Source organism: Haliotis rubra, unplaced genomic scaffold (genome assembly GCF_003918875.1).
Source record: "Haliotis rubra isolate DU_JTF1 unplaced genomic scaffold, ASM391887v1 Scf532, whole genome shotgun sequence".
NCBI classification, from domain to species: domain Eukaryota; kingdom Metazoa; phylum Mollusca; class Gastropoda; order Lepetellida; family Haliotidae; genus Haliotis; species Haliotis rubra.
Window position 1 is genome coordinate 383,744 of NW_025767227.1, and position 26,803 is coordinate 410,546.

At 41.9% G+C, this 26,803-nt stretch overlaps 2 protein-coding genes across 2 annotated transcripts; one reads left to right on the forward strand and one right to left on the reverse strand.

Moving 5' to 3' along the window:
* Positions 1-6,751: 6,751 nt before the first annotated feature.
* On the forward strand, positions 6,752-16,831 carry LOC124253121 (sulfotransferase 1C4-like). Its single transcript, XM_046686839.1, has 6 exons — positions 6,752-6,831; positions 8,904-9,110; positions 12,084-12,407; positions 12,977-13,080; positions 13,942-14,119; positions 16,049-16,831. Exons 2-6 carry the CDS (start codon positions 8,930-8,932, stop codon positions 16,159-16,161), a joined length of 900 nt encoding a protein of 299 aa, XP_046542795.1. The 5' UTR covers positions 6,752-6,831; positions 8,904-8,929; the 3' UTR covers positions 16,162-16,831.
* A 5,887-nt stretch (positions 16,832-22,718) lies between these two features.
* Positions 22,719-25,682, reverse strand: LOC124253111 (protein ABHD15-like). Its single transcript, XM_046686824.1, has one exon. The coding sequence runs from the start codon at positions 25,629-25,631 to the stop codon at positions 24,516-24,518; it is 1,116 nt and encodes a 371-aa protein (XP_046542780.1). The 5' UTR covers positions 25,632-25,682; the 3' UTR covers positions 22,719-24,515.
* Positions 25,683-26,803: the final 1,121 nt, after the last annotated feature.

The window sequence follows — 26,803 nt, forward strand, 5'->3', positions numbered from 1 at the left end:
GGACCTTCACGAGTCTTGCTTAGTTAAGGGACGAAAGTTTCCACAGCAAATTACAGTGCCTTGAACCAATGAAAACCGATGCCGCCTGTTTGCCCAGAGAACATTTGAAAGAGGACATACATATATCACACAACGTCATACGTACCATCTAGAACATATCGCTTGATTCTTGATGACGTCACAACCAACCTGATGATGTCAGGCACGCCACACCTCTTCCGGTTTATCATGTCGAGGGTTTCGCGATTGAGACGACCTGCAACATGGCAGTCAATAAAACCACGTCAATCTACGAGGGCCACTCAAGAGCATGACGGTCAATCAGTCAATATGATAAATTAATATCCTGGTGGAAAGATTCCTAGCTCACACAGTCCTAGGCCGGACGTCGATTTCTTACACTGGAATAAGGACGCTGACTTCATGATTCTGAGGTGAGATATTATGACCTTATACAGAAACTACGGTCATGACATTGTTTTAGTCCTAAGGAAACTGGGACCATGGTTCTGGGGTGAGATATTATGTTCTTAGTCAGAAACTACGATCATGACATTGTTTCAGTCCTAAGGAAACTGGGACCATGGTTCTGGGGTGAGATATTATGTCCTTATACAAAAACTACGATCATGACATTGTTTTGGTCCTAGGGTATCAAGGACAATGATTCTCGGGTGAGATATTGTGTCCTTATACAGAAACTACGATCATGACATTATTTCAGTCCTAAGGAAACTGGGACCATGGTTCTGGGGTGAGATATTATGTCCTTATACAGAAACTACGATCATGACATTGTTTTGGTCCTAGGGTATCAAGGACAATGATTCTGAGGTGAGATATTGTGTCCTTATACAGAAACTACGATCATGACATTATTTCAGTCCTAAGGAAACTGGGACCATGGTTCTGGGGTGAGATATTGTGTCCTTATACAGAAACTACGACCATGACATTATTTCAGTCCTAAGGAAACTGGGACCATGGTTCTGGGGTGAGATATTATGTCCTTATACAGAAACTACGACCATGACATTGTTTTGGTCTTAGGGTATCAAGGACAATGATTCTCGGGTGAGATATTGTGTCCTTAAACAGAAACTACGATCATGACATTATTTCAGTCCTAAGGAAACTGGGACCATGGTTCTGGGGTGAGATATTGTGTCCTTATACAGAAACTACGATCATGACATTATTTCAGTCCTAAAGAAACTGGGACCATGATTCTAAGGTGAGATATTGTGTCCTTATACAACAACTTGGACCTTGACATTGTTCTAGCCCTAACGTATCTAGGACAATGATTTTCGGGTGAGATAGTTTGTCCTTATACGGCCACTACGACCTTGACATTGTTCTAGTCCTAAGGTATCTAGGACAATGATTCTCGGGTGAGATATTTTGTCCTTATACGGCCACTACGACCTTGACATTGTTCTAGTCCTAAGGTATCTAGGACAATGATTCTCGGGTGAGATATTTTGTCCTTATACGGCCACTACGACCTTGACATTGTTCTAGTCCTAAGGTATCTAGGACAATGATTCTCGGGTGAGATATTTTGTCCTTATACGGCCACTACGACCTTGACACCACTCAACATGCCATACTTTATGAAGTAGATATATATGTCAAGACTTTTAAATCGTCATTGAATTCATTGTTTAATGATGTAATGCTACCAGTTTGTGACATCACGAACAATGGACACCTTCACATCAATGTGATGTCAGGTTACGCTGCCAGTCCAGTCGGCTTTGAGATTAATTAAAGTGCAAATGTCAGAAAGTGCCATGTTTGAGTCGTTTTACCGTTATTAGTAACAGTAATATTAGTAACAGAATATAAATTCCTTACCAGTAGGAGGGAGATATGCCCGTCGCTGAAACTCTTCGATTGCATTGGAGAAAGAGCCAGGAAGCCAGGGAAACCGTGTCATCAGGTAACCATAGCGATAGAGGTAGTTCTTGGGGAATGAAAAAAAAGGAAAAACCGTATTTACTGACAGGAATATATTCGAACGTTGAACAGCTGCTCTCTTCAGCGACACAATAGTTTTTGTATCTTTTATTGTTGACAACGCACACAGCAATGTTGTGGCGGTCCGTAAATATCCCAGTCTAAACCAGACAATACAGTGATCAACAGCATGAGCATTGATCTACGCAGTTGGGATACGATGACATGTGTCAACGAAGTCAGCGAACCTGACCACCCGATTTAGGGTCAGTAAATTGATCCATGTACAATATTACTGTCAGATTGAAAGGACTCACCACTGCTCGAATATAATCCGCTGTACTGATGGTTATTTCAGTTCTTATGTCGAATATCGAAAAACACATAAATATCCCCAAAAGGAATACAATGTTATACGACATCTTTGTCTCTGCATGTTCCTCTTGAGACTGAACAGTTTACTGCATAGCTTTGAGACATCAGAGATGCTTAGTGTTTACTGTGGTCAGACTAAAGGATAACCACTTTTTCCCTCAGCCATAAATTGACAATTACTTTATACAGTGTAAACCCAGATATACACTGCTTTGTGTGTTCTGTTCATCATTAGCACCGAGCTGAAATACCGTACATCAAATACGACGCGCCAATTAAACCGTTACTCGGAAACTATATCTACAAAGAACGACAATCTATCTGCTTACAAGCTTATATCGCTAAACTGTATCACTCCTTAGAGCGAGCTCAGCGTTGTCAGCACACAGTGTAAATGTCTGTAAGAAATGCGATCACGTTCATTGACAGCCGATGTGCAGTTGTATTTTATATATCATTGATGCTGGAGGTCAGTCGTTGTGTTGTTTCTCGTTACGGACATGGTGTTTTAAAGTGAGTGAGGGCGCTCCAGAAATGGGCTTCATACATTGTACCCATGTGTAGAACGAACCCGGGTCTTTGGCGAGAATTGGAGTAGCAATCTCTTCGGCATTGTGAACGCAAGATGTAAATTTATGTTTTGTGTGATATAATTATCATCGTTACAGTTGTATTTGCTGTTGTCATTATGTTACAATAAAAGTATTATATGTAAAAACTTTAGGTGTTAGTGACAAAACTTCTATTACCAATAACAAATCTAAAATTCATTTACTCGTATCTCTAAGGCAAGAGTGACAGGCATCTCCACAATGTGCTGAAGACATTCGATGTCGAAAATGACTGCACATTTCTAAAGATCACCTAGGCTCGTGTTAACAGATGACATAGTGAAGACTTAGAAAAGGTGCCCAAAGTAAGTTTGAACTTTACACATGTGGCTTCGCTTCATCCATTGTCGAGGTTTATCTAAAACAGTCGAGAGGATAATCGAGTTGCCTTTCAGTTACACATTACCCTGTTACCTTAAGTGAGTGAGTGAGTGAGTGAGTTTGGTTTTACGCCGCTTTTAGCAATATTCCAGCAATATCACGGCGGGGGACACCAGAACCGGTCAGTTACCTTAAGTGGTGAGTGAGTGAGTGAGTGAGTGAGTTTGGTTTTACGCCGCTTTTAGCAATATTCCAGCAATATCACGGCGGGGGACACCAGAAACGGGCCAGTTACCTTATGTATATTTCGTGAGTCTGTATAATAAAAACATTACACTACTAATTTACATTCAACGGACCCTGCTCAGGTATCAACGATATGAATATTTAATATTGTTGTGGTCTCATTGCATGTGGGAGCAGTGGGGTGGCCTAGTGGTTAAATTGTTCGCTCGTTATACCGAAGACCCAGGTTCGATACCCACACGGGTGCTATGAGTGATGCCCGTTTCTGGTGTCCCCAGTCGTGATATTGTTGGAATATTGTTAAAAGCGGCGTAAAACTAAACTCACTAACTTGCATGCTTGTCATACATGCTATTGATTCCACGGTACTAATCTCATGTCAAGTGACGATGTTAGGTCTTTGAGAAATTGAAGGCAATTATTCATTCGGACTGTTTATACCCAATATCGTAGTGTACCAAGTCCAGCTGCTTGATGTTGTCGAATGTTCTTCACAAACTGTTTCAAACATCGGACAAATATTTGTTGTCCTATACATATAAAATATCCTAGATTTTGGTATATAATAAATAAAGTGAATCGGTGGTGACCCGAATTGGTGGTAATACTGAGTTATCCGTCATTCCAGACGACCGGAGTAACAAATATTTACATAAAAAAGTAAGATACTTTATGGATAATAACTTCTTTATTATAAATGATGAGACGTTTCGGTATAGACTCTTATACCATTAACAAGCAAGAGTGAAATATTTACATGATAATGTCTTTAATTATTCGACTACAGTGATATAATTACATTGCCTGAAACGATTACTCGGTTACAGAACGGTGCTGACGATTCCATGTCGATAAGCATCAACAGTGCGATACATTGTAGTGTTTCGATGATATCCAAACTCAGTTTACAAACTTACCTCAGGAATGTCAGGGAGACCCAAGTCAGCAAACCGATGTCCACCGCCATCTTCTATGTGATCATGTAGGAAGTTATGATATCCTAATAACAGTAAAGCGAGAAAAGTGGGTGCCATAATCCCTTGTAGCGAGGCATTGTCTTCATCGACTGATAACCTCGGTCGACCCGGTATTTTGTTATTGTGACTACGCTAACCTTTAAGGGCAGAGGGACACTCTTCACATCAAAGCTAAAAATCACTCTTTAGACACTGAAATGAACAAATCCTACTGTACTTCAAAAGAGTGACATTTACCGGACTTAAGCATGAGGCTACAACAATGCTGCAGGTAACAGAAGCTTAAATTAGTGTTAAGCTACATCATGGTTTAACAGCCTAGTCATGTTTCCATAACGTGTGTTTCTATGGAGTGAGGTGAAATGGAGTTTAACGTTGTGTTCAGGATAAGTGTAGTTGCATGGCGGCGAGCATGTGTGTCTGCACGTGTCTGCTCTTACACGTGAATAGTTGGTTGGTTGGTTTCAATGTTCGAGCTATATAGCGGCAGTTTGAAAATAATCGATTCTGGACCAGACAATCCAGTGATCAACAGCATGAGCATCAATCTACACAACTGGGATACAATGACACGTGGCAACCAAGTCAGTGAGTCTGACCACCCGATCCTGTTAGTCACTTTTCACGACATGCATAGCTTGCTAAAGACAAATTCTAACCCGGATTTTCACGGGTACAAGTGAAAAGCAATATTCATTACGATACAATATCATGCCGCAGATTAACATCGATATTCCAAAGTGTGGCTACTCTGAACCGATCAGTCCTTGTTTAATCCCCTCAACGCCGAGCGCATTCCACGGTAACAACAAGTTCCATTTTCTGGTGTGACACGACCAGTCGATCGCAACCACCTTCCCCTATCCGAGTAGACGCTGTCGCCATCAGTTAGACCAAGGGGGCCTTCAGCAGCCTACAACTTTATCCAGATGCGTATACATCTGCAGGTCGTAGATGCGACGTCATAACACTCTGACGTCATACAATGAGAAAAAGTAACAGAACTCCCCAAATCTACACGATTCTAAATGTTTTCATCAATGATCATATTTTGATATTTCCCATAATTTGAACCTAATGGTCGGGGATTCTTGGCATCAAAATATGTTTAATCGCAAGCCATGACTGATTGGCACGATATCTCCGACTCAAACAACGTTTATGGTTCATACATAATTTATGGTTTCAGATTTATGGTGTAGAGTTGCGTCAGCGTACCTTGTTAAATTGATCGCTTGGAAATACAGATGAATTTCTCTCTAAAACACCAACAGCAAAGCAATCATAATAGGCAGGCCTAAAGTGGTTCAATTGTTACACGTCCTTTCCACAAACAATGACAATTGTTATGAAAGACAGCTTCTCACAGTAGCCGTCGTGACGTCATATTATACTACTGAACAAAGTAAAATAACATCCAGTTATTCTATACTCCTATGATGGATCTGCTACACCATGATAGATTAGCTTTAGCTATATAAACAAATCGAGTAATTAACTTCTTTCGAGGAGTATATTTACTCTACTCGAAGAGGTTCCGTGGTCAAAACAACCTCATGTCTGTCTTAAATTATCCGCTGATTGAAGAGGAACGGGGTGATCTAAAGGAAGTAGAAGATGTGTGTCACCATGCCAACAATTTTGAGGTGTCGCGAAAATTGATGGCTGCAGCACTCCCTCTTCTAATCAACATAGCTTAGGGTGGGGATTAGGGCGTGGTTTAGTCGGGGGTGGATGTTTTGTAAGCGTTTAGTAACATTAACGCCGCTGTAAGGCACAATGGGATAGCCTAATGGTTAAATCGTTCGGTCGTCACGTCGAAGACCTGGGTTCGATTCCGCACATGCATTATGGGTACAATGTGTGAAGCCCATTTCTGGTGTACCCCGCCGTGATATTGCTGGAATATCGGCGTAAAACTTAACTCACTCACTCACTTAACACCATTGCGACACTCACAGAACAGCGTGCCAGCAGAGGGTGACATGCGGGCGAATCAGGGACCTACTGATCCACTTAGTCCACTATTTCAGACATATCACTTTCAGCGGATGAAATATAACTGTTAATATAAACGGCAAAACCATTTCCATGGTCACAGAAATTCTCTGCTTGACGATTTCCATTCCAATACGTCTTAAACAAGTTGAATTTGTCGTCAAGACGAGAACAAAGGGAGGTAACCTGTGTATTATTGATTACAACCCAGTCGATCAATAGCCTTGGCTGGAATCTCGTTTCGTATCTTTTCAACTCTCATACTTTTGAAACACCCTATGTTATCTGGGTAACCGAGCTCGTTGAGCTTTAGAACCAGATATACAAAGTCCCACACGAAGGTAAGTCAGAGCGGGCGGTGTGTATCTCAGTGATTGCGCCTCTCTTGCTCATGTTGTCAGATGTGAGAGCATTCTAGACATAGCAACCTTCACCAACCATGCTGCTGACCTACTTCGGGTTGACGGAGGAGTAATCAGGCACAGCGCATACCACCATACACGAACAAGGGGCCACAAAACTGACATTAAGATTTCAGGTCAAAGGAGATATTATGGCTGTGCTTGCCCATATACATTCATTTTGTACAGAACGGGGTCTGTTCTCGCGAAGGTCGAATGCATACAGACAGCCTTTACACACTATAAGCTGATAGTCTATGAGAGGACGGTTTTAGCTCTCCTTTAGCAGTATTCCCACAATGGTAAGACTTCATGTTTTTCGGCGTGACGAGCGAACGCTATAACAACTAGGTTATTCCCCCTTTATTTATTGGAGTGAGTGAGTGAGTATGATGTTGTGCCACTATTATCACTAATCCAGTAATATCACGGCGGGAGACACCAGAAATGGGCTTTACACTTTGTACCCATGAGGGGTATTGGACGTGACGATCGAACAAGGAGGCCACACCCCATCTGTGTATAGGTTTGAACCCCGGACTTCAACCACAAGGCTACCCATACCGCCCCTTATTTAGTATAGGAAAGGGAAAGAAAGCTATCTGTAAAGATTAGACCTGATGAAACTTACATAAAAATAATCTTCAAACTGACAATATCGATCTTCATGAAGTTTTTAGTACATTGCTCCAAATTTGTTTGTATCAATAGTTATATAAATATTTATAATTTGAGAAAATTCAAAAGTTCCACTATATACCCTTAGGATCTCTGAGTATCACCAGGCTCACTGTTAGATTACCTAACTGACACGTTATTCACTGAAGTCCCGCCCCTGAGTTGCGCCCCCTACTGACACCAGGATGCGCTGGTCGTAGGTTAAATCCCAAATTCATTCGCATGATGCAGTGATGACTACGCATTACACATTATTGTCGCACGCTAATTTACATATCACATGACAAACGGGGCTATGCTAAAATGAGACACCAGTGAAGGCGCTCGTGTTCTTTTTGTAAAAGGATATAAGTGAGAGTTTTTCACGTGTAATATGTTGACCATACACATGAACCATTTCATGAATGGCCATCAGCCTTTACAAAACTGAAAGAGGTTATAAACATAAAATAATGTTGACTTGAATGTGTGGTGTAAGGTGGTGCCGTTCTAGGTTAACGAAGGGAATTCTGGGAAGTTCAGTTTACAACAATTTTCAACCAGATTGCCGTACACACTATGTTAATTTTACAATATGTCAGATATAAGGCTCTTTTCGAAAAGGCTAAGGATATAAATTACAAGTGACTGGGTGGAATTCGAAGGGTTAACGTAAGCAAATGTTGTGGGGTTTTAGTTGGGCCCTTTGGTGGTACGTTTATGTTGCCCAAAAAACTGAGAAAAACCTGTCACAACCACTACTGTCTCTATATTGTAGATAAGAGAGCGAGCGGCAGTGGGTTTGATATGATATTGTTTACATTTAGTTTTTTTGATAGTCGTGACGTGTTTTTTTATTATAAGAATGTAGGGCGGTGGGGTAGCCATGTGGTTAATGCGTCCGCTCGACACGCTGAGGACCCAAGTTCGATTTCCTACATGGGTACAATGTGTGAAGCATATTTCTGGTGTTCTCCGCCGTGATGTTGCTTGAAAATTGCTAAAAGCGGCGTAAAACCATACTCACACACTCACTCATATGAATTTACTGAATTTTGCGTTTTACTGTTTATGGAGATGAAAACGTAACTGATTTACACAGTATGCGCACTGGTTAATATATCTACGTCCATTACCGAGAAATAGACTGAAGTTCACCCTTTTATGTTCTCGTACGTCATGCCATCAGTGAATAACTGAGTTAATAATCCTTCATAAATATACATGTGTATGAATTTACCATTCTTCCATCTGTCATCATCACTTATTTATTACACAGCTGTGTTATTGCTGGAGCACAGCTGGCTGTGGTCTGTAGCTATATAGGAGGCCTCACGTATTTACTGTTCTTCCAGAGTTGTCTCCCTTGTGACAGAGGACAATGTCCTGCACGTGGCTCGACTGTACGGACAAGGGCGGCGAGAAGATCAAGGTCGAGCGTTTTGACGGCCTTCTGTTCCCGCCAAAACCCATCGACGTCACGTCGGAGAAACAGTGCCACGACATCCGGGACCTGGAGGTCAGAGAGGACGACGTGTTCGTGTTATCCTACCCTAAGTCAGGTAAAACATACCTGATAATTAATTAAGATAACTTCGTTGTCCCACGGATCTTCATGTGACGTGGGTAAGACTCGGGGAACCTAGAGGGTACATCAGCACGAGTCCCCATGGAGACCAGTGGACAACATATTTTACCTGGATGAGCACCTATTCGCTTACGGGGTTGCAAGACTTTCCAAGACCATTGGCGGGTGTGCTTTTAAACCTTTTTCCAAATTGTACGATAAAATGATCAGCTTTTGTCTACGGGGTGGCTATTTGGGGTAATTATGATCTATCAGCAGTAAATGATATACACCAACGAGGAGGGGGATATGAGATTGATTCCATCTATTGTCAGTTAATAGAAATGTGTTGCCAAATCGCAATGTCGCCTTAGGAGTATCTCAAGTAGGATAACTCGCTTGACATGTGCGCTGTGTACGATTGTACAAAAACATCACTGTATAGTAAGAAGGGGATTCTTTAATATTGATTACGATCACTGTTAAACTCAACAGGCGGGCCAATCTTTTGGTCACAGGTAGTGGAATTGTGTATGATTGTGCATGTTACCTGATGGAGTGTTATGTTAAATAAGGAAGATGAGTGAAATATGTTGAAATAGTTACGTACCGATGTTGCAAGCAAGTATATGGGACAGGGGGCCAGGTTTAAATGAGGAGCATAGAAACTACGGATCACCACTATCCTAGTTTACGTGAGGCGTATCTCCTCTTTAAGTGGACACCGGTCGATAAGAAAGATATCTGTCCAAAAGGTATTATACTGTAATAACAGCCTAGGTTAGACAAGGTTATGTTTTGTTTCACTGCGTATTATATAAACTCCGTTTATTCAAGGTTTTGTTGAGTCAGAAAACTGTTTAGGATACCTCTGTAACCACAAGCGTTGTTTTACACACAGTAATGCCTGAGTGTGTTCTATTCTTGACAAAGTCTGGTTTCTAATTCTAAATGGTAGAAAATCCGTGAATATCCGGGTTAGAATTGGTCTTCAGCAGCCCATGCATGTCGTAAGAGGCAATTAACGGGATCGGGTGGTCAGGCTCGCTTACTTGGTTGACATTTGTCATCGTATCCCAGTTGCCTAGATCGATGCTCATGCCTAGATCGATCACCGGGTTGTCTGGTCCAGACTCGATTATTTTCAGACCGCCGCCATATAGCAGGAATATTGCTAAGTGCAGCGTAAAACTAAACCCACTCACTCACTAAATGGTAGAAACTATCTTCTACAACGAAAAACGCTTTACTGTGTCGTCCTAAAAGGCATATCTGTACGGATTGTAGGATCATTTGTCTCCCAGTATTCTCTTGAATGAAGATGAACAAGCAAATGCTGATTGATAAAAGTGTTAGCATCTACACCGAAACGTCGCATCTATTGAAATAAAGAAGTTGTCTATCCATAGCAGTCTAACTAGTCTAACTAAATGGAAAGACTGCATATACCCATGCAGGATCAAACAATATCAAACAAAGATAAACAAACCAACGAAACAATGAACATCAAACACTCCAGTGATGAAAGCACAAAACACGACTTCGTGATTGGTATCTAGTAGGTAACAGGTTTTCATTTTGTGATACCTTTGTTGCATAACATCAATGAATTAACATGTATACATTCTAAGCCTTCGTCATTCTACCCTGACAATTAGATGTGATGATGATAGGATATTTATACAGCGCACATATCCACGCAACTAGTACATGCTCAAGGCGCTTGAGTGCTCCCTTGATCAACGCATGTCATTTTTTTCTGTTATTTTATTCACCAACTCAACTCCCTGGGGAGTATTCAACTCAGGCGCAGCGAGTTATCACACAGCCTCATCCTCACAAGGTACCCATTTGCAGCTGGGTGAGTTGAGTTGAGTTGAGTTGAGTTGGTCACATCGGCATTATTCCAGTCATATAGTGACGAGTGCAGCTTGGTGAACTGGGACACGTCGTCATAGTATTTTGTCCATTGATACTGCACGTTACTATACCCGCAACTAGGTGTCTGCACGTGTTCGTTTGTCCACCATCTGGTCACCTACCGTCGGATGAGTGGGTTCTATTAAGTGCACAGGGTTGTGTACTGCACACTAGGGGTTTTGACAACACTGAAAGAGCCTGCAAGTAATGTTAGCTCCAAGGTTTTAACACCCGATTTTTTACATCTTATTTATACGCTGAAGCGGTCGGTTCCAAACTGTAAAAAGTAGTGTCTTATTTACAATTGACAAGTTCAAATTCGCAAACCAGGTACATTTGTTTCCTAATTTATTTTTTTTGTAAACCCAGAATGATAAAATAGTTATTTAAGTTAAGCGACAGTTTCTTGTGATGAGTTGCGCTCTTTGAAGGATAAAACGATCAAAACACAGAATTGTTTCCAATGATTGTAATTCCCCTGAAGCCTTACAGAGGGCAACGATTTTAGTGGCCTGATACCGAGGAGTACTCAGTTGTTTCCCTTTGCTCTGTTAGGTTTAACAGCTAATCACCCCCGGCCTTCTTTTTACATTAATCTGACATTCCTTAATGCCAGGGAATATTGTTCAATGGCGTTAAATCCCAACTCACTCTCTAGTTCACCTTTTGGTCCCAAGGTCCATTTCGTCTGAGCCCCACAGTTCACTTTCAAGAGTTCCGTCCCTTTGACTTGTAAAATCGGGGGTTCGAATCCCATACTCGAATTCCACAACCGGGTTCGTCCAGACTAGGTTTATAGATTTTTCGGGGTTTTTCCCCAGCTCTTTTTTGGACATTGTGACACAACCATGTAGATCCGATGTGGTCTTCAGCAACCCATAGAGGCGACTTAGCGGATCGGGTGGTCAGGCTCGCTGAGTTGGTTGACACATGTGTCATCGTATCGTGAACGTAATTATCTGGTCCAAACTAGGGCTGAAACGATCGAACTATCGATGTATTGGGTTAAACCTACATCACTCACTCACTCTTGCCTCCCTTGTTGTAGGAACACACTGGACATGGGAGGTGACACATATGCTTGTAACCCAAACAGCGGAGTACCACAAAGAAAGAATGCCAGTGTTTGTTCTGGATATAACGAAGAAGGAGGATCTGGACTCCATGACGTCTCCCAGGGTTCTGAGTACTCACTTCCGCTTCCGGTATTTCCCTCAACAGGTGCTCAAGAAGGGAACGAAAGTTATTATGGTTCATCGGAACCCTAAGGACGTGGTCGTGTCAACTTACGGAATGTACACGGGGACAAAGTCCATGGCCATGTACGACGGCAAGTGGGACGACTACTTCGACATGTGGCTGAGCGGGAACGGTAATACACAAGACAAAAATGTCAACAGCTTAAATAATGCCTTCGGGATTTGTCTTAAATAAGTGTAAATTTTAATTTTGAATATTCTGGAAAAAGATGTTCGGTGTACATGCTACAATTCGCACACCTAAACATGGTTGGGTGAATGAGTGAGTAATTAGCGTTTTACGCCGCCTCAGAAAATTCAACCACCATCGCGTCGAGAAACACCAGAAATGAGTCCCTCCGTTTGAATCAAGCTGTTCGGCGTGACGAGTGAAAGCTTGAACTATTAGTCTACCTCAATACCACTGTTGAAGCCGTGACCCGCACATTCTCTGTAATATGGTCCCGTTCTAATGTCTGAGGCGTCGTTGCCAGATTCCTGCAGTCTTGGGTTCGAATCCCAGATTCTGATATATGTGTTTTGGTTTGTCAACAACATTCCCGTGTTTATAGGTTTCAACAATGTGGTGAGCATCTAAATCCGGATAATTTAGGGCTCTTCTACCACAGTATGTCGACATGTAGCGATACAAAACCACTCATTCACTCACGTACTCACTCACTCGAGAATGTAAACTTTCCAGTGCCCTACAACTCGTGGTTCGACTTTGAACTGGAATGGCAGAATGAGCTGGAGGCGCACCCAGAGATGAACGTGCATCACGTCCATTATGAAGATATGAAAAGGGTACAGTACCGTACAGTATATACATGAACTTAATGTCCCTGCCACGAGTGTTCAGACATTAGTTATCAAAATGTCAACCGAATCTTGAATTACGCAGATATTCCTTAATACTTCATCAGCAACTTCGTGTCGATCGCGATCACCACACATCAGAATATCAACCGTTAGACCCATTGATTTCTGAATAGCTACAAGATACAGGTGGGAAACTAGGTCAGTACTGGAGGGAAGCCTTGTTAACCTGGACAGCAGCTTCCAATGTGGAATCGCCATGATCAGCAAAATGATCAGCATGTATTAATACTATCGCAACCAACTTATGATGGGTTTCCTGATCAAAAGCCCCGTGAAGATCCGGGTTAAAATTGGTCTTCAGCAACCCATGCTTGTCTCCCGTAAAGACCCTGGTTAGAATTGCTCTTCAGTAACCCATGCTTGTCTCCCGTGAAGATCCGGGTTAGAATTGGTCTTCAGCAACCCATGCTTGTCTCCCGTGAAGATCCGGGTTAGAATTGCTCTTCAGTAACCCATGCTTGTCGTAAAAGGCGACTAACGGGAACTACATGTCATCGTATCCCAATCGCGTAGATCGACGCTCTTTCTGTTAATCACTGGATTGTCTGGTCCATTTTCGATTATTTACATATCGCCGCCATATAGCTGAGATATTGTTGTGCGGCGTTAAACAACAAACAAACAAGTGCTTGTCCTGTATACCACGTGGCGTGGTACCAATACAACATACAAGTATAGTATAGTGGTACCATGTAGGGAGGTATTAAGTCGTAATGGTGTGGCACGGATTGTCTTCATCTGTCGCTCTGAGATGGTGCTTTCAGTTATCACTTGAAATGTTTTCAGGACCCTGTCAAGAGTGTTAAATGTATAGCCTCGTTCCTGGGTCGTGACGTCAGTGACAAGACATGCGCGGAAATCGCGGAAGCGTGTGGGTTCAACAAGCTCCGCCAAGCCTACAGCGACTTCAAGGGAGAGAAGTTGAGAGGGGAATGGAAGAACGGTACAGGGATTTTCAGAAAAGGTGAAGTAGTCTGAAATATATCGTAGCTCCGTCACATAAATGATCCAGATAGCATTCCGACGTGTCGTTTTGGCCGACGTGCTGACGTTAGGCCAACGTTGGCTAACATCGTTGGTCCAAAATTGTTTCAACGTTGGCCCAACGTCGGCAAAGAAACTTTGGCCCAACGTTGGCTCAACGTCCTCAATACTTCCCACGTAGCCTGAAATGTTTCTACAAATCAAGCAATACTATCACATTCTTCAAGTTGAATTCACTTTGGGCCTTATCCATTGAATCGAATTTATCAGACACACGCACGGACACACACATGCATGCGCGCGCAAACACTGGTGAACCTGAAGTCAGTAGCATTCATAATGCTGAATAAGCTAGAAAGGAGATTATAGAGCGATGCGTTGAGGCTCGGCTCGGCTCGGCTCGGCCCAATATCACACACACACACACACACACACACACACACACACACACACACACACACACACACACACACACACACACACACACACACACACACACACACACACACACTGATACTAACGCTCTCACACACACACGCTCTCTCTCACACGCACATAAATACACACACACATGAGCATACGATACAGTCTTATGCAGTACTGCGCATGTCCGTCCTATGGCCAGGGTGTACAGAAACTTGGCACCTATGTCAGTCACGTAGAGACGTGAAGCTAAGCAGCTACTGCTTTAGATATTGCAAACAGTTTACAGAACAGTATGCACGTTACATCAACACTAACTTGGAGATTGAGTAAAGACAAAACATGACTCCTCACACACGTGTCAATGCATTTGTACATCAGATCCTGAAATCGGAATCATGTTTTGTGACACCCACTGTCTAAAATATTCCTCAAAGAGTCCTGCGATTCAGTTTCATTCTTATAGTGAGTGAGTTGGGTTTTATGTCACTTTTAGAAATATTCCAGCACTATCACTTCGGGGGACACCAGAAATGGGCTTCACGCATTGTACTTCAATATTATAGAAAACGCAGCACGTGCATCTCTAAAATTCCATGTATGGTGTTGATAGGTTAACATAATCATACAAACATAATTATGAAATGAATTCAAATGACGTTACGTCGGTGTTAAAATCATAGATGTTGCGATACTTTTCCATGTGCATATATACCTATCATCCTTCACTATATACCATCGATGTCATCGATTATTCCTGATAAACTGTTCTCCGTAAACTCTCGATCTCGTCGCTTATTTATGAATCGTTATTCTGTTACATAGCATTTCATGTGATATAGAAAAGGTTTTGGTGAAGGTGATTAACATTCTTTCTTGTTGTATCCTGCTTTGTATCCTGCCGAATACACGACCGACCACTCCAGTGTCAGGTGACGCTCATCATGCGTTCCGTTAACTGAGTGAGTGAGTGAGTTTAGATTTTACGCCACACTCAGCAATATTACAGCTATATGGCGGCGGTCTGTAAATATATCGCCATATAGCTGGAATATTGCTGAGTGGACCATTGAACTCATCCTCACTCCATCTGGACCAACCAGTCCAGTGATCAACAGCATCTGCGCAATTGGGAACCGATGACATGTGTCAACCAAGTCTGCGAGCCTGACAACCCGATCTCATTAGTCGCCTCTTGTGGCAAGCATTCCGAAAACTGAACATAACCATTATATTATATTGAAGATTTAAAAAAACATATTATCAGACTAACATTTGTATGGCGCCGAAATCCAGCTCAACTGCTCAAAGGTGCTTTGATTTTCCCTCGATGATTGGATGTCAAACTCAAACAGCACATCATATTATCAATCTCAACTCTCTGGGGATCATACAACATTTGTGAAACGGCACAGTGCAGAACCGAGTGTATGTCGGACTGGGTGCTGTATATATTGGTAGATACATGTAGGATACTATTTTACAGGTGAAGTGGGAGACTGGAAGAACTGGTTCACTGTGGCCCAGAATGAGAGGTTCGACCAGGAATACACAGCCAGGATGGGAGCCAGCAAGTGGACCTACACTTACACAACTTGAACCCTCGTCGTGGATTGTGCATGAGGAACTTAGTCTGTATTAGCCATCATGGTAATTCCCGTGGAATATCTTTCGTATATTTGCTCATTCTGCCGATTCCAAAAGCTGATTGTCACTTGAAGCGATATGACGTCACGTTGGACATTGTTGCATCTTTAAATATGACGTCATAAATTGATAACTAATTTTCATTTACCCAAAGGCTGACGTTCTTCATTTCTTCTTTTTTTCATTGGCTTTCTTTGAAATTAAACTTCGCGTCGTCGTTCTAGTCTTTGAGCTACTTCTAAATTAGAGAACTAGGGCTTAGACTTACTGAACGATCTGAGCTCAACAATAATCGTAAAGTTATCACGAGGAAATCGTAGGCTGTCGTAGCTTGTTTTCGAAACCTGAGATATAAGTGTACAGACTACCTCTTTCGAAACTTGTGATGTAGGAATGATTATCTTGCCCTCGTGAATGAAAGCAGGGAATCGAGGCCTACAAAATTCCTTATCACAGACCAAACAATCCGTAATCTCAGATTGTTTACAATTTGTTATTCTTCTCCAAGTTATCCACGATATGACAACTGAAATGCATTATTTTCATCAGAATGTTTAGTCGGATTCATGTAACTCTGTTTGTTGTGCCATAAGAATGTATTGTTATATTTAGTTTAATCGAAAGGTAATTATTTATTTATATTTTTATATATTTTTATATATATTTTTATCGAAAGGTATACTTGATAGTTGTTGGGATATCGTAAATCACTACCTCCAGGGACAATGCATCACAGTGGACGCCTTAAAACGTTGGGTTTGGACAAGAATTGTTTTACCCAACGTGAACTATACTACATTCAAGGAGTTCAAGAAGAACACGTGATATTTCCATATGACCATAGTTAATCTGACGTTGCTGGTGAGTGTTGTCCGTATCCCCGCTCAATGTTGTCGCTGTGTTTAATGTCGTTAATGTTACGGTCACCATGTTGTTTAGGATTCAAGCCTCAATTGTTATTGTTATGTAATGACCATTTATGTGTGTTGAAACGTAACCATTAGAAGACTCCGTGGTGTTGGCGGCATGTGTGTTGTTCGAAATCTAAGTGTATGTTTATTTTGTGCGGTATGCGCTGTTTGCTTTGAGGCAGAAGAGTTACCTCCCTTGAGTGTTGGGGCAGAGACAACACGGACACGGACACAAGCACATGGGCGGCTCGGCGCTAAACCTCAGTCAAAAGGTATCACAATGTATTAATGAATTAATGAATTGCATGTTTGCACGGGAAAAACAGAAACAAAACAGAACATCATTGTATTTCCTGCAAATAAACTCTTGAAATAATTCTTTTTGTTCTTTCACGAACATGTGTAGTGATTTATTATGCCAGTTAAGTCTTTTAAATTGGTACAAACACATTTGTGAATTTCGAAATATACCTTGCATTAAATGCTCTGAAATCCACCAGCTTTCCGTTGTACCTGAGGCGTGCTTACCCGATGATGGCCCGTCAAGTGGGATTCGCGCCCTGTAACACCTTTATGAGACAATCGAAGTGAGTCAGTGAAATTGCTAAGTCAGCAACATTCAAGGCCCATCACGGATGTATCATTATGATTTGGACCAGACAATCCAGTGATAGATGTCATGCGAGTGGATCTACACAGTACGGCTACGATAACAAGCAATCAAGTCACCGAGCCTGAACACCCAGTCCATTTTGGTCGCCTACTACGACAAGCGTGGGTACCTGGTGACGACCTAGCATGGTATGTTGGGACTGCACACTCTCAGTGAATAGTACCTAGCGTTCGTGAAGATAAGGCATAGAAAGGGGCACAGTGGTGTAGTGGTTAGCATGCTGGCCTCTCACGTCAAAGGCCGGGTTCGAATCCCGGTGGAGACACCAAAATTTGTGACCTGGGTCTCGTACTGTGTTGTGTCCCTGGGCAAAGCACTTCGTGCACATTGCACTCAGTCCACCCAGCTGTCCAAAATGGGTACCTGGAAAGCGGATGGACGGACCTATACGGTCGCGCGAAGCGCTTAGTAGCATCTTTGAAAGTACAATTCCGTCAGGGTAATAGTGTAACGCCAGAGAACAGCGTCGTGTTGGATTCTAGGCGCAAAAATTATTATTATTATTACTATGTTTTACAGATTAAAGATGAAACTGCAGCAGAGAGGGTTCGGGTGATCCTGGCACAGTTAGGCTGGTAAGGCTCATCATCAGCTCAGGGCCCTTGCCCCCTCTACACGCAGCCCAGACAGCGAATGGGACTCCCAGGAAACACTGCCTAGTCGAACCCACCAAGAACTTTCCGGAGAATATGAAGGCTACCCAACACTGCAGCCTCCTGCATTGCCCAGAGTGTCAGAAGGGCTGTGCTCCCGGTGGAGAACCCGGGCACTCTCCTGATCTGCGCCAAGTGGTCATGAGGTACCAAACCAAGGGCACCGAGAACAATGGGGAGCCTGACGACAGTGTACTTGGGATGCAAGCGAGACATTTCAAAGGCGAGGTCCGCATACATATCATGCTTTTCCTGAATCTTGCCAATCACGTTGTTGTCAAAAGGGATATATGTTCAATGATATAAATAAATTCATTGGCTTTATCAAAAAGGACAAGATCGGGTTTGTTGGCTGGAATTCTTCTGAGGCTGTATATGGGCCTCTTCCACAGAAGTTTGAAAGCTTCATTTTCCATGACGCCCAGGACATGTTCAGGGTCGTACCATGGATGGACCTCAGAGTCAAAGCCACAGACATGGCAGAGACGGTAGTATAAGCACCGAGCCATGCCATCATGTCGTTTAAGATATGTTGTTTGTGTCAAGGACGAGCATCCACTGACAAGGTGTTGGACAGTCTCTGTGAATTCATTGCAAAGTCGACATTTCATATTGATACTTTCTTTAAGAATCACATTTTCGCGATTACGAGTGGGAAGTGACTTGTCCTCAGCAGCAAAAATGAAGCCCTCAGTTTCACATTTAAGACCAGCCGACTTCATCCAGGCGAAGGAGTCGGGGGATTGCTATTCTGTTCCACACACTGCATGTACACACGATGCAATGGCTTCTCAGAAAGCTTCTCCACAAAAGACCGACTCTGGGCAGACTTGGTGAAGGACTTCACCTGGTTTACTCCCATCGCTGCACCGTCCAACAGCACACCGCCATCAACAAAATCAACCTCAAATTTCAGATTCTGCCCAACAACCTTGGCATGCTTACAATAGCTGTGGAATTCCACTAGAGGATCATCCGATAAATAAATATGTGCAAAAGTACACACTAAAATTCTATCATGAAGAGCCTCCACATTAATCAAACCCCGACCTCAAAAATTGATTGGCATATATAAACGGTTGAGAGAGGAACGAGGGAGGTGGGCTCTGTTATCAGACATGATCCTTCTGGTCAGGCGGTCAAGACTCTGGATGTCTTTTTTGTCCAATCAACTACTCCAAAGGCATATGAAAGGACTGGCACATCAAAAGAACTGGTGGCTTTGATATTGTTTCGAGCATTTAGCTCTGAGCTCCAGATTTTCTTGAAGCGAGATTTGTACTCGGCCCGAAGTTTGTCTTGAATTTTGGCATTCTGGAACTTGTCTCGAACTTGCATTCCAAGATAAGTGTAGGCCTGATCTTCCACAAGATGCTCAATAACTCCTCCCCCTTCTAACTTGACCGAACCACCATTAACTACCTTGCCACGTTTCAAATGAAGAGTATTACATTTGTCGAGTCCAAATGTCATGCCAATATCATTAGAAAAGGACTCGACAAGGAGAACCTGTTCTTTCAAATTGGTATCTCCTTTGGCAAGGAGCTCGATGTCATCCGTGTAAAGGAGATGAGTAAGCGGTGTTGGGGATCTGTGCTGAGGAGGTCCGGGATGGTAACCCTCCTCTCTGTTGAGCAGAAAGCTCAAAGGATTTAGAGAGAAAAAAAAGCAAAGGACTGAAGGAGTCCCCCTGGAAAATTCCCCTTCTGATTGCGAGTACATCTCAAGTTGAGTCGACCAGCAACTCATTAAAGACTTGAGTAAATCAAGTAGTCGCTCCGGGAGGTCAATACAACGGAGAGACTTCAGAATCCATTCATGAGGGACAGAGTCGTATGCTTTTTTGTAGTCAATCCAGCACATGGAGGTTTTGGTGATATGTTTTAGCCTCTTCCAAAATCATTTTCTGTACAAGAAGTTGATCCTTGCACCCCCAACATCCCTTTCTCGCTCCCTTCTGCTCTCTATCAATTATATCATTGGAAGAGCACTAGGATGACACGAGGTTTGTCAAACACCCTGTGAATATTTTATACTGAGTATTCAAACATGTGATAGGGCGGAAGTTTTGGGATCGGTCAAGTCTCCTTTCTTGGGAAGGAGTATTGTGCGACCTTTGCAGAACCATGGAGGAACATCACCTGTGTCCACGAGAGAACTGAAACAGTGAAGTAATGGTGTTTGTACTCAGGGGAAGAGTTTCCAGTACAGGTTTTGAATGCCATCGGGCCCTGGCGCTGTAATAGATTTGGATTTTTTGATAACACTTTTCAGGCAATCTGGTGAGATGTAGCAGACAAACGACCTAGTTACCTTCTCATGCATTGTATGGTCATAATCACTGACCCATGGTGCCTCCAGGTTACAGTTGCCGGGTACAGACCACAACTGTTTCCAGAACCTTTCATTGGCATCCATGGGAGGCCGCTTATCATCCTCACCATCATAGTTTGTTTTAAATTGCCTGTAGAAGTGTTTTTCATTATTTCTAAAAAGTTTATTTTGTTTGATGAATTTGTTCTTCTTTTCCCATTTTTTCATTTCTTTCTGTCCAAACCTTTAATTTTGCTCTAAGGAACTCGACAATTTGGAGAAGTACCTATTCTTTCGTTGTCTTGTATTGTAATTTTAATTTCTTCCAAATTGCCTTTTGCCTTTTAGACATACGATTCCCCGATGATCTTATTTTAATGCACAGCTCAATCCCGGAAATATTTCTTCTTGTTTCAGTAAGTTTTACAAGAAACCGGTTTTTCCTTGGTCTTTTGCTGTTTTCATTAGATGTTTTTCCTTTTGAAACTGTGTGAAATTCCTCCAAAGTTCGAGCGGCAGCATAGACACAACAATTCACTTCATGTAACGAACAGTCCGCAGAAAGTTTTAGGGAAATAGCCTCATTTATTAAATCAATTTCATTTTTGGGAAAAGACACATTTAGTTGTTTAATTGGCCTCCGTTTCTCGAAAGGTAAATTACAGATTTTCTCATAAATAGAATTGAACAAAATGGAAACAGGATTTTCGGAAAGATCTGAAACTGAAGAGGAAGAAGAGTTTGGGCCAGAAATTTTAGGGCCAATTGGCCCAACGCCGGAAGAGTTTGCACCGGGAAGAGGAGAGAGGTTAACGCAGACGTCCATCAGAAGTTTCGGGTCTGCTGCCACTGGTATTATTTAAGAGGCGACTAACGGGATCGGATGGTCATATCGTTGATTTGCTTGACACATGTTGTGGTATCCGAATTGTGTATATCGATGCTCATTATGTCAATCACTGGAATGTCTGGTCCAGACTCGATTATTCACAGATCGCCATCAGCTGGAATGTTGCTGAGTGCGGCGATAAACAACAAACAAACAAGCCACAATGGTACCTGTCGATTTACCGTCATGTACAACAGGTAGTCACACGCTCGCTGACGTACGCTGAAACACACTCTTTTTAATAAAATGTAATTTAAAATAAATAAAGACCTGGAAAAACACAGGTAAATGCCAACGTGGATATACGCGAGTGAATGCGGACGTATGGAGGATAAGTTTTATCATCCTCAAACAATGCAATATATAACTAACCAAGGCAGTAGCTGTTCAAGCGATCACACACTTGGCACACATGACATCTGCAATTGAAGGTGAATGTTACTTATTTTCTATGATCCAAAATGAACCCTATTATGTTGACAGTAAGCAATCATACACCAAATTAAGTTCAAATATCCTGTTCAAACTTATACCTCATGCCATTATTGCCAAAATGTAATTAACTTCCAACACACGTCCGCAAAAACTGACGATTCGGGGAAAAATCCATACATGATTGGCCAGACTCGGTGACTGTCTGCCAAAAGCAATTAGACATTAAAGTGGAGATATTTACTCACTACATTTGCCATTGTGACGAGCAACTCGACACCATTGATTGCGATGAAATAATATTGTCAATAATAATATTTTCAAAAAATGTACGGACAGTGAACAAAAAATAGATATAGGGAGAGAGTTTGCTGGTCTACAGCCAATGTGACAAATGTTCTTTTTGATGCACCAAAATTATATATTTCATAGAAATAATTATTCAAGTAATTTATATAAATTTGTAGTACTTATTATTGCAAATACCGATTTCTTTTCATTTTCGTTTAATTTCAAAGGTTTTTGTAAACATTTCAGCTGTAAATTCAGCAGCAAATTGTGTTTAAAGCCGATTTGAACATATTTGAGGTAGACCTTGGCGGGTCAGCTACATGTTGGAAGAAGCTCCAAATGGGGGAGTTTATAAACGTTGTCGACACTAATAACAGATTAAGGGCATTAAGGGAAGAATCTATGGTTGGAAAACAGGACTCCAAGGATCGGGAATCATAATCGTATTGCGTCGCTTTAACCTCTTGGCTATCCGTGCCTTCTCCACCAGTCAACATATGTAGGTGTGATACCTCTTCTAAATTCTACATTTGTCTTTTTCCGGTAATAGCATTTACCTGAAGAGATATATTCCATTAGGGTTTTAAATGCGAAACAGTGATGAACATTATTTAAAAAAAAATTTTTTTGTGTTTTTATTTCCAAGAGATACATGTTACATACAACAAGCAATCCATATCGAAAACATACATGCATACAAGCATACCAGCTCTTTAGTCACAGTGGTCATGAAAGTGAACAGTACTCATTGTCTAATCATTAGTAATTAACAGTGATGAACATGCTATGTAAGAATCACAGAAATTCAGAGATAGCACCAGGTGTTCGCAAGAAGGGAAGCATTTCCTGTTCAGTCGGTAACTCCCGTCACTTGTTTGCGTAAAAGGGGAAATGTTAGTTTTACGCATCACAGCCGTACGCCCGCCATGGGTCCACCAAGTCTAGACTGGACAGCTCAGAAGTGGCGGAGCAGGGACACCACAGCACGTGTACTGCTTTTATTGAAACCAAAACTGTTCTGTTAATTTTGAATTACGTCTATTGGGTACAAGAGCAGAGATTCTGCAGCTGACAAGGAAAGAATAACTAATGAAATATGTGCGTGTGCTTGTCGGTGAAGAAACAATTTTTTTGTATTGCTGAGTCAGCATAATTCCCTCTTATCCAAGCAAGGAACAAATGCATGTACGTGTCTGTTCCTCGGACCCCAAGATAGGGGTTTAATTTTCTCTTAGCCGGGGGTACTTTGTCTATAATGTACTCGGAAATAAGAGATTGGAATGACTACAATAACTGATAAATGATACTGTCCTCAGGGAAATTTGGGTACTTCCATCCATCAGCAGCGACATCTACCCAGTTCAGGTAAATATTGAACATAAAGCCAGGCAATAATCAGTCGCGATATGCCACAGGAATGATAAGTCTTTTGGGGTGATCAACATCCATGCTTAGAAACGGTATAAACATCTATACCCAAACGTCGCTATTGTACAGTATAAAAGTTGATCATCCATAAAGACTTGTCATTCCTATTGCTTACAACTTCAAGAATGCCTGTCAAACAGTGCGATATGCCACTGAGAATCGTTTCACTCTCTGAGTTTCCCAGTAATGCTTTTGAGCTACGAGGAGTTATGCATCATCTGCCCAGCGACATAATACTTTCAAATCATTTTTCCACAACGGACACTGGGACAAACAATCTGTAGTTCCAGTTTTCGAGAAGATAATTCAATATATTTATTACTCTCAGTTTCATAAAGAAAACAACAACAAATATGAAGTCAACCTTGCAGAGGGAACCGGCTTTGCCCATGTCTCTGATGACGTAGTGTTGTCATGGTTTTATGCATATTTTCTGTGTTTCTCATGATCACAGAATTTTTATGTATGTATAAACACAACGGTCATTTGTGACGTCTTATTGCATCGTCTTATACCATCGCCAAATGTAACACTCTCGAATCGGTAGAAGGTGAGGTCAATGAAGATGGCTGTCACACTTGCTTACCGTGTTTTACTGCACAAACGTACATGAATATAATGGATAAAAAGTCAGTGATGACAATACGTGTAATAGCAGTTACCTGAAGTGGGTTTTACATCAAGAGGCATGTAAGAAGGCTTTGCCATTTGATCTTTCAACACTCAAGGGTGATGTCCTTCTCTTCCATAGTGTTGTTATAGTCCAACACAGCACCGATATAATCCAAAGCCAGTTTCCCTGCCCAGGACTCAAGCTTGTAGTTCTCCAGGAATCCACAGTGACCTCCTTGTTCTGTCGTCGCCAACATCCAGTTGGGCCGCTGGAAATGATGATAGGGTATGTTACCGTCAACACAGATTGGATCGTCCATACTATTAATACACAGCACTGGGGCAACAACTGTATCAGCATTGAGCATTGGGTCGTTGTGGAGCCACATTTCGTCAACGTCTTTGTATCCATGCATTTTGCAGTAAAGGTGGTCCTCCAGTTCTTCAATGGACTTTGATTTGTAAACAGCGTCGATATCCACAGCTGACTTCAGCATACGTTCGTTCGGTTTAACCAAAGAGGTTTTCAACAAATACAGTATCAGTTTCTCATAGATGGTGTTCATGCTCTCAAGTTTCGATAGATCGAATCCAGACCCGACGAATACAGAGGGCCCGATATACGACCTCCCAGCGTACTCTCCCAAATACTTACTAAGTATCCCCGTACCTGCGGAGTAAGCAACGCCAGCCATGGCAGCCTTGGGGTACTTCCGGTGAATATACTCCACACACTGTCGAAAGTCACTTGTTTCCCCGAAACACTGGAGGCGCGGTGTTGTGAGTAAAGTACCACAATGGCCGCGCCTGTTGAATACTGCTACTCTAAATTTCCCTGTCGCAAGCTTACAAACTGTGCGGATACCCTCTTTTCCTCCCCCTACTCCAGGAATTACGACCAACACGGGACTTGTGTCCGTAAGACCCGCTTCATTGTCCAACCAGTCCAGAGAGACGAGACCACCGTCTGGTAAAAGTATATTTTCCCTCTTGTAGTTAGGAGGCAAGGGATCAAAGCAACAAATAATTGTATGCACGTGTCTGTTCCACAGACCCCAAGGTGGGGTATATGGTTCTTTCAGTCGTGGTACGTTATTTAGAATGTACTCATGGAGATCGGATTTGCCATAGAACAGCTTTGGCGAGGACTTCTTCGTTCGTCGGAATCCACTGTAGATGAACATGGCAATGCAGCTGACGCAGATCACTACACATATCATGACGACTCTTGCGATCGAAACAGATCCGATGTGGAGTAAGTGAATGAGTTTAGTTTTTCGCCGCACTCAGTAATATTCCAGTTATATGGCGGCAGATCCGACGTGGAATATCTGTCTTGACAAAAGTCCGATGCCGACTGCCCAACACGACTATGTCCAATATTTATATACTATCGATACAATAGTGTTGGCGTCTGTACTAATTGGACGATAAATGGTGTGCGTCGCTTATGACTATCAGCAGCGCCTACTACAGCAACATGCTGTCATGCAGAGAATGGATACCTCCATGAAACAACAATGCCTTCCTTTAACGTCAAGGATGGATGCACGCCCGCGCAGTGTTGCTGTATTGTGCCTAGCCAATTTCAGTAACAATTTACCAATACATACTTTGCAATTAAGTGTAAAATATCGACAGAAAAATAAAAATGTAATGTATAGAGGATACCAAACGACCTTCCGTTGTAATTAAATGTAAAACATCGACAGTAAAGAGAAATGTAATTGAATAAATATGGTATTACACGGGAAGGAGGTTAGTATTCTGTATCTTACTGGCCAAAATTAATCAAGCGAAAATCAATATTCAAAGTTTATTCAGTATAAGGAACACAGGCCCAAGTACAAAACTCATCACAACAATAATGTCCTAACAGTGTGATGACATTTGCAGCGAGTCAAGCTAGGTCACGCGTATGAATACTTATTACCCATATGGTGAAACATAACCAGTGTCATATATCATATGTGCACATGTGCACATATGACTTTAGCCTAGCAACCATTGTTTCTGTATTTCGTCGTCTGTGACATCATTAAAGAATTGAACGTGACGTCAATAAAGAGGGCCGTCACACTTGCTTACCGTGTTTTACTGCACAAACGTACATGAATTAAATGGATAAAAAGTCAGTCTTGACAATACAAATAGACAAGAATAGAACATCAATTTAACACCCTAAAACTAGAACGTTGCGACACAGACCTAAGTGAATTCGACCGAGAAGCAGTAGCTTATACATGAATTGCTTATCAATTAAAGAAATACGTTGTAATCTGACAAACAAAACTTATAAGCCTCGAGTTGCCAGTCACGGACCTGGAATTCGATCTTACCCGCGTGTAATAGCAGTTACCTGAGATGGGTTTTACATCAAGAGGTACGTAAG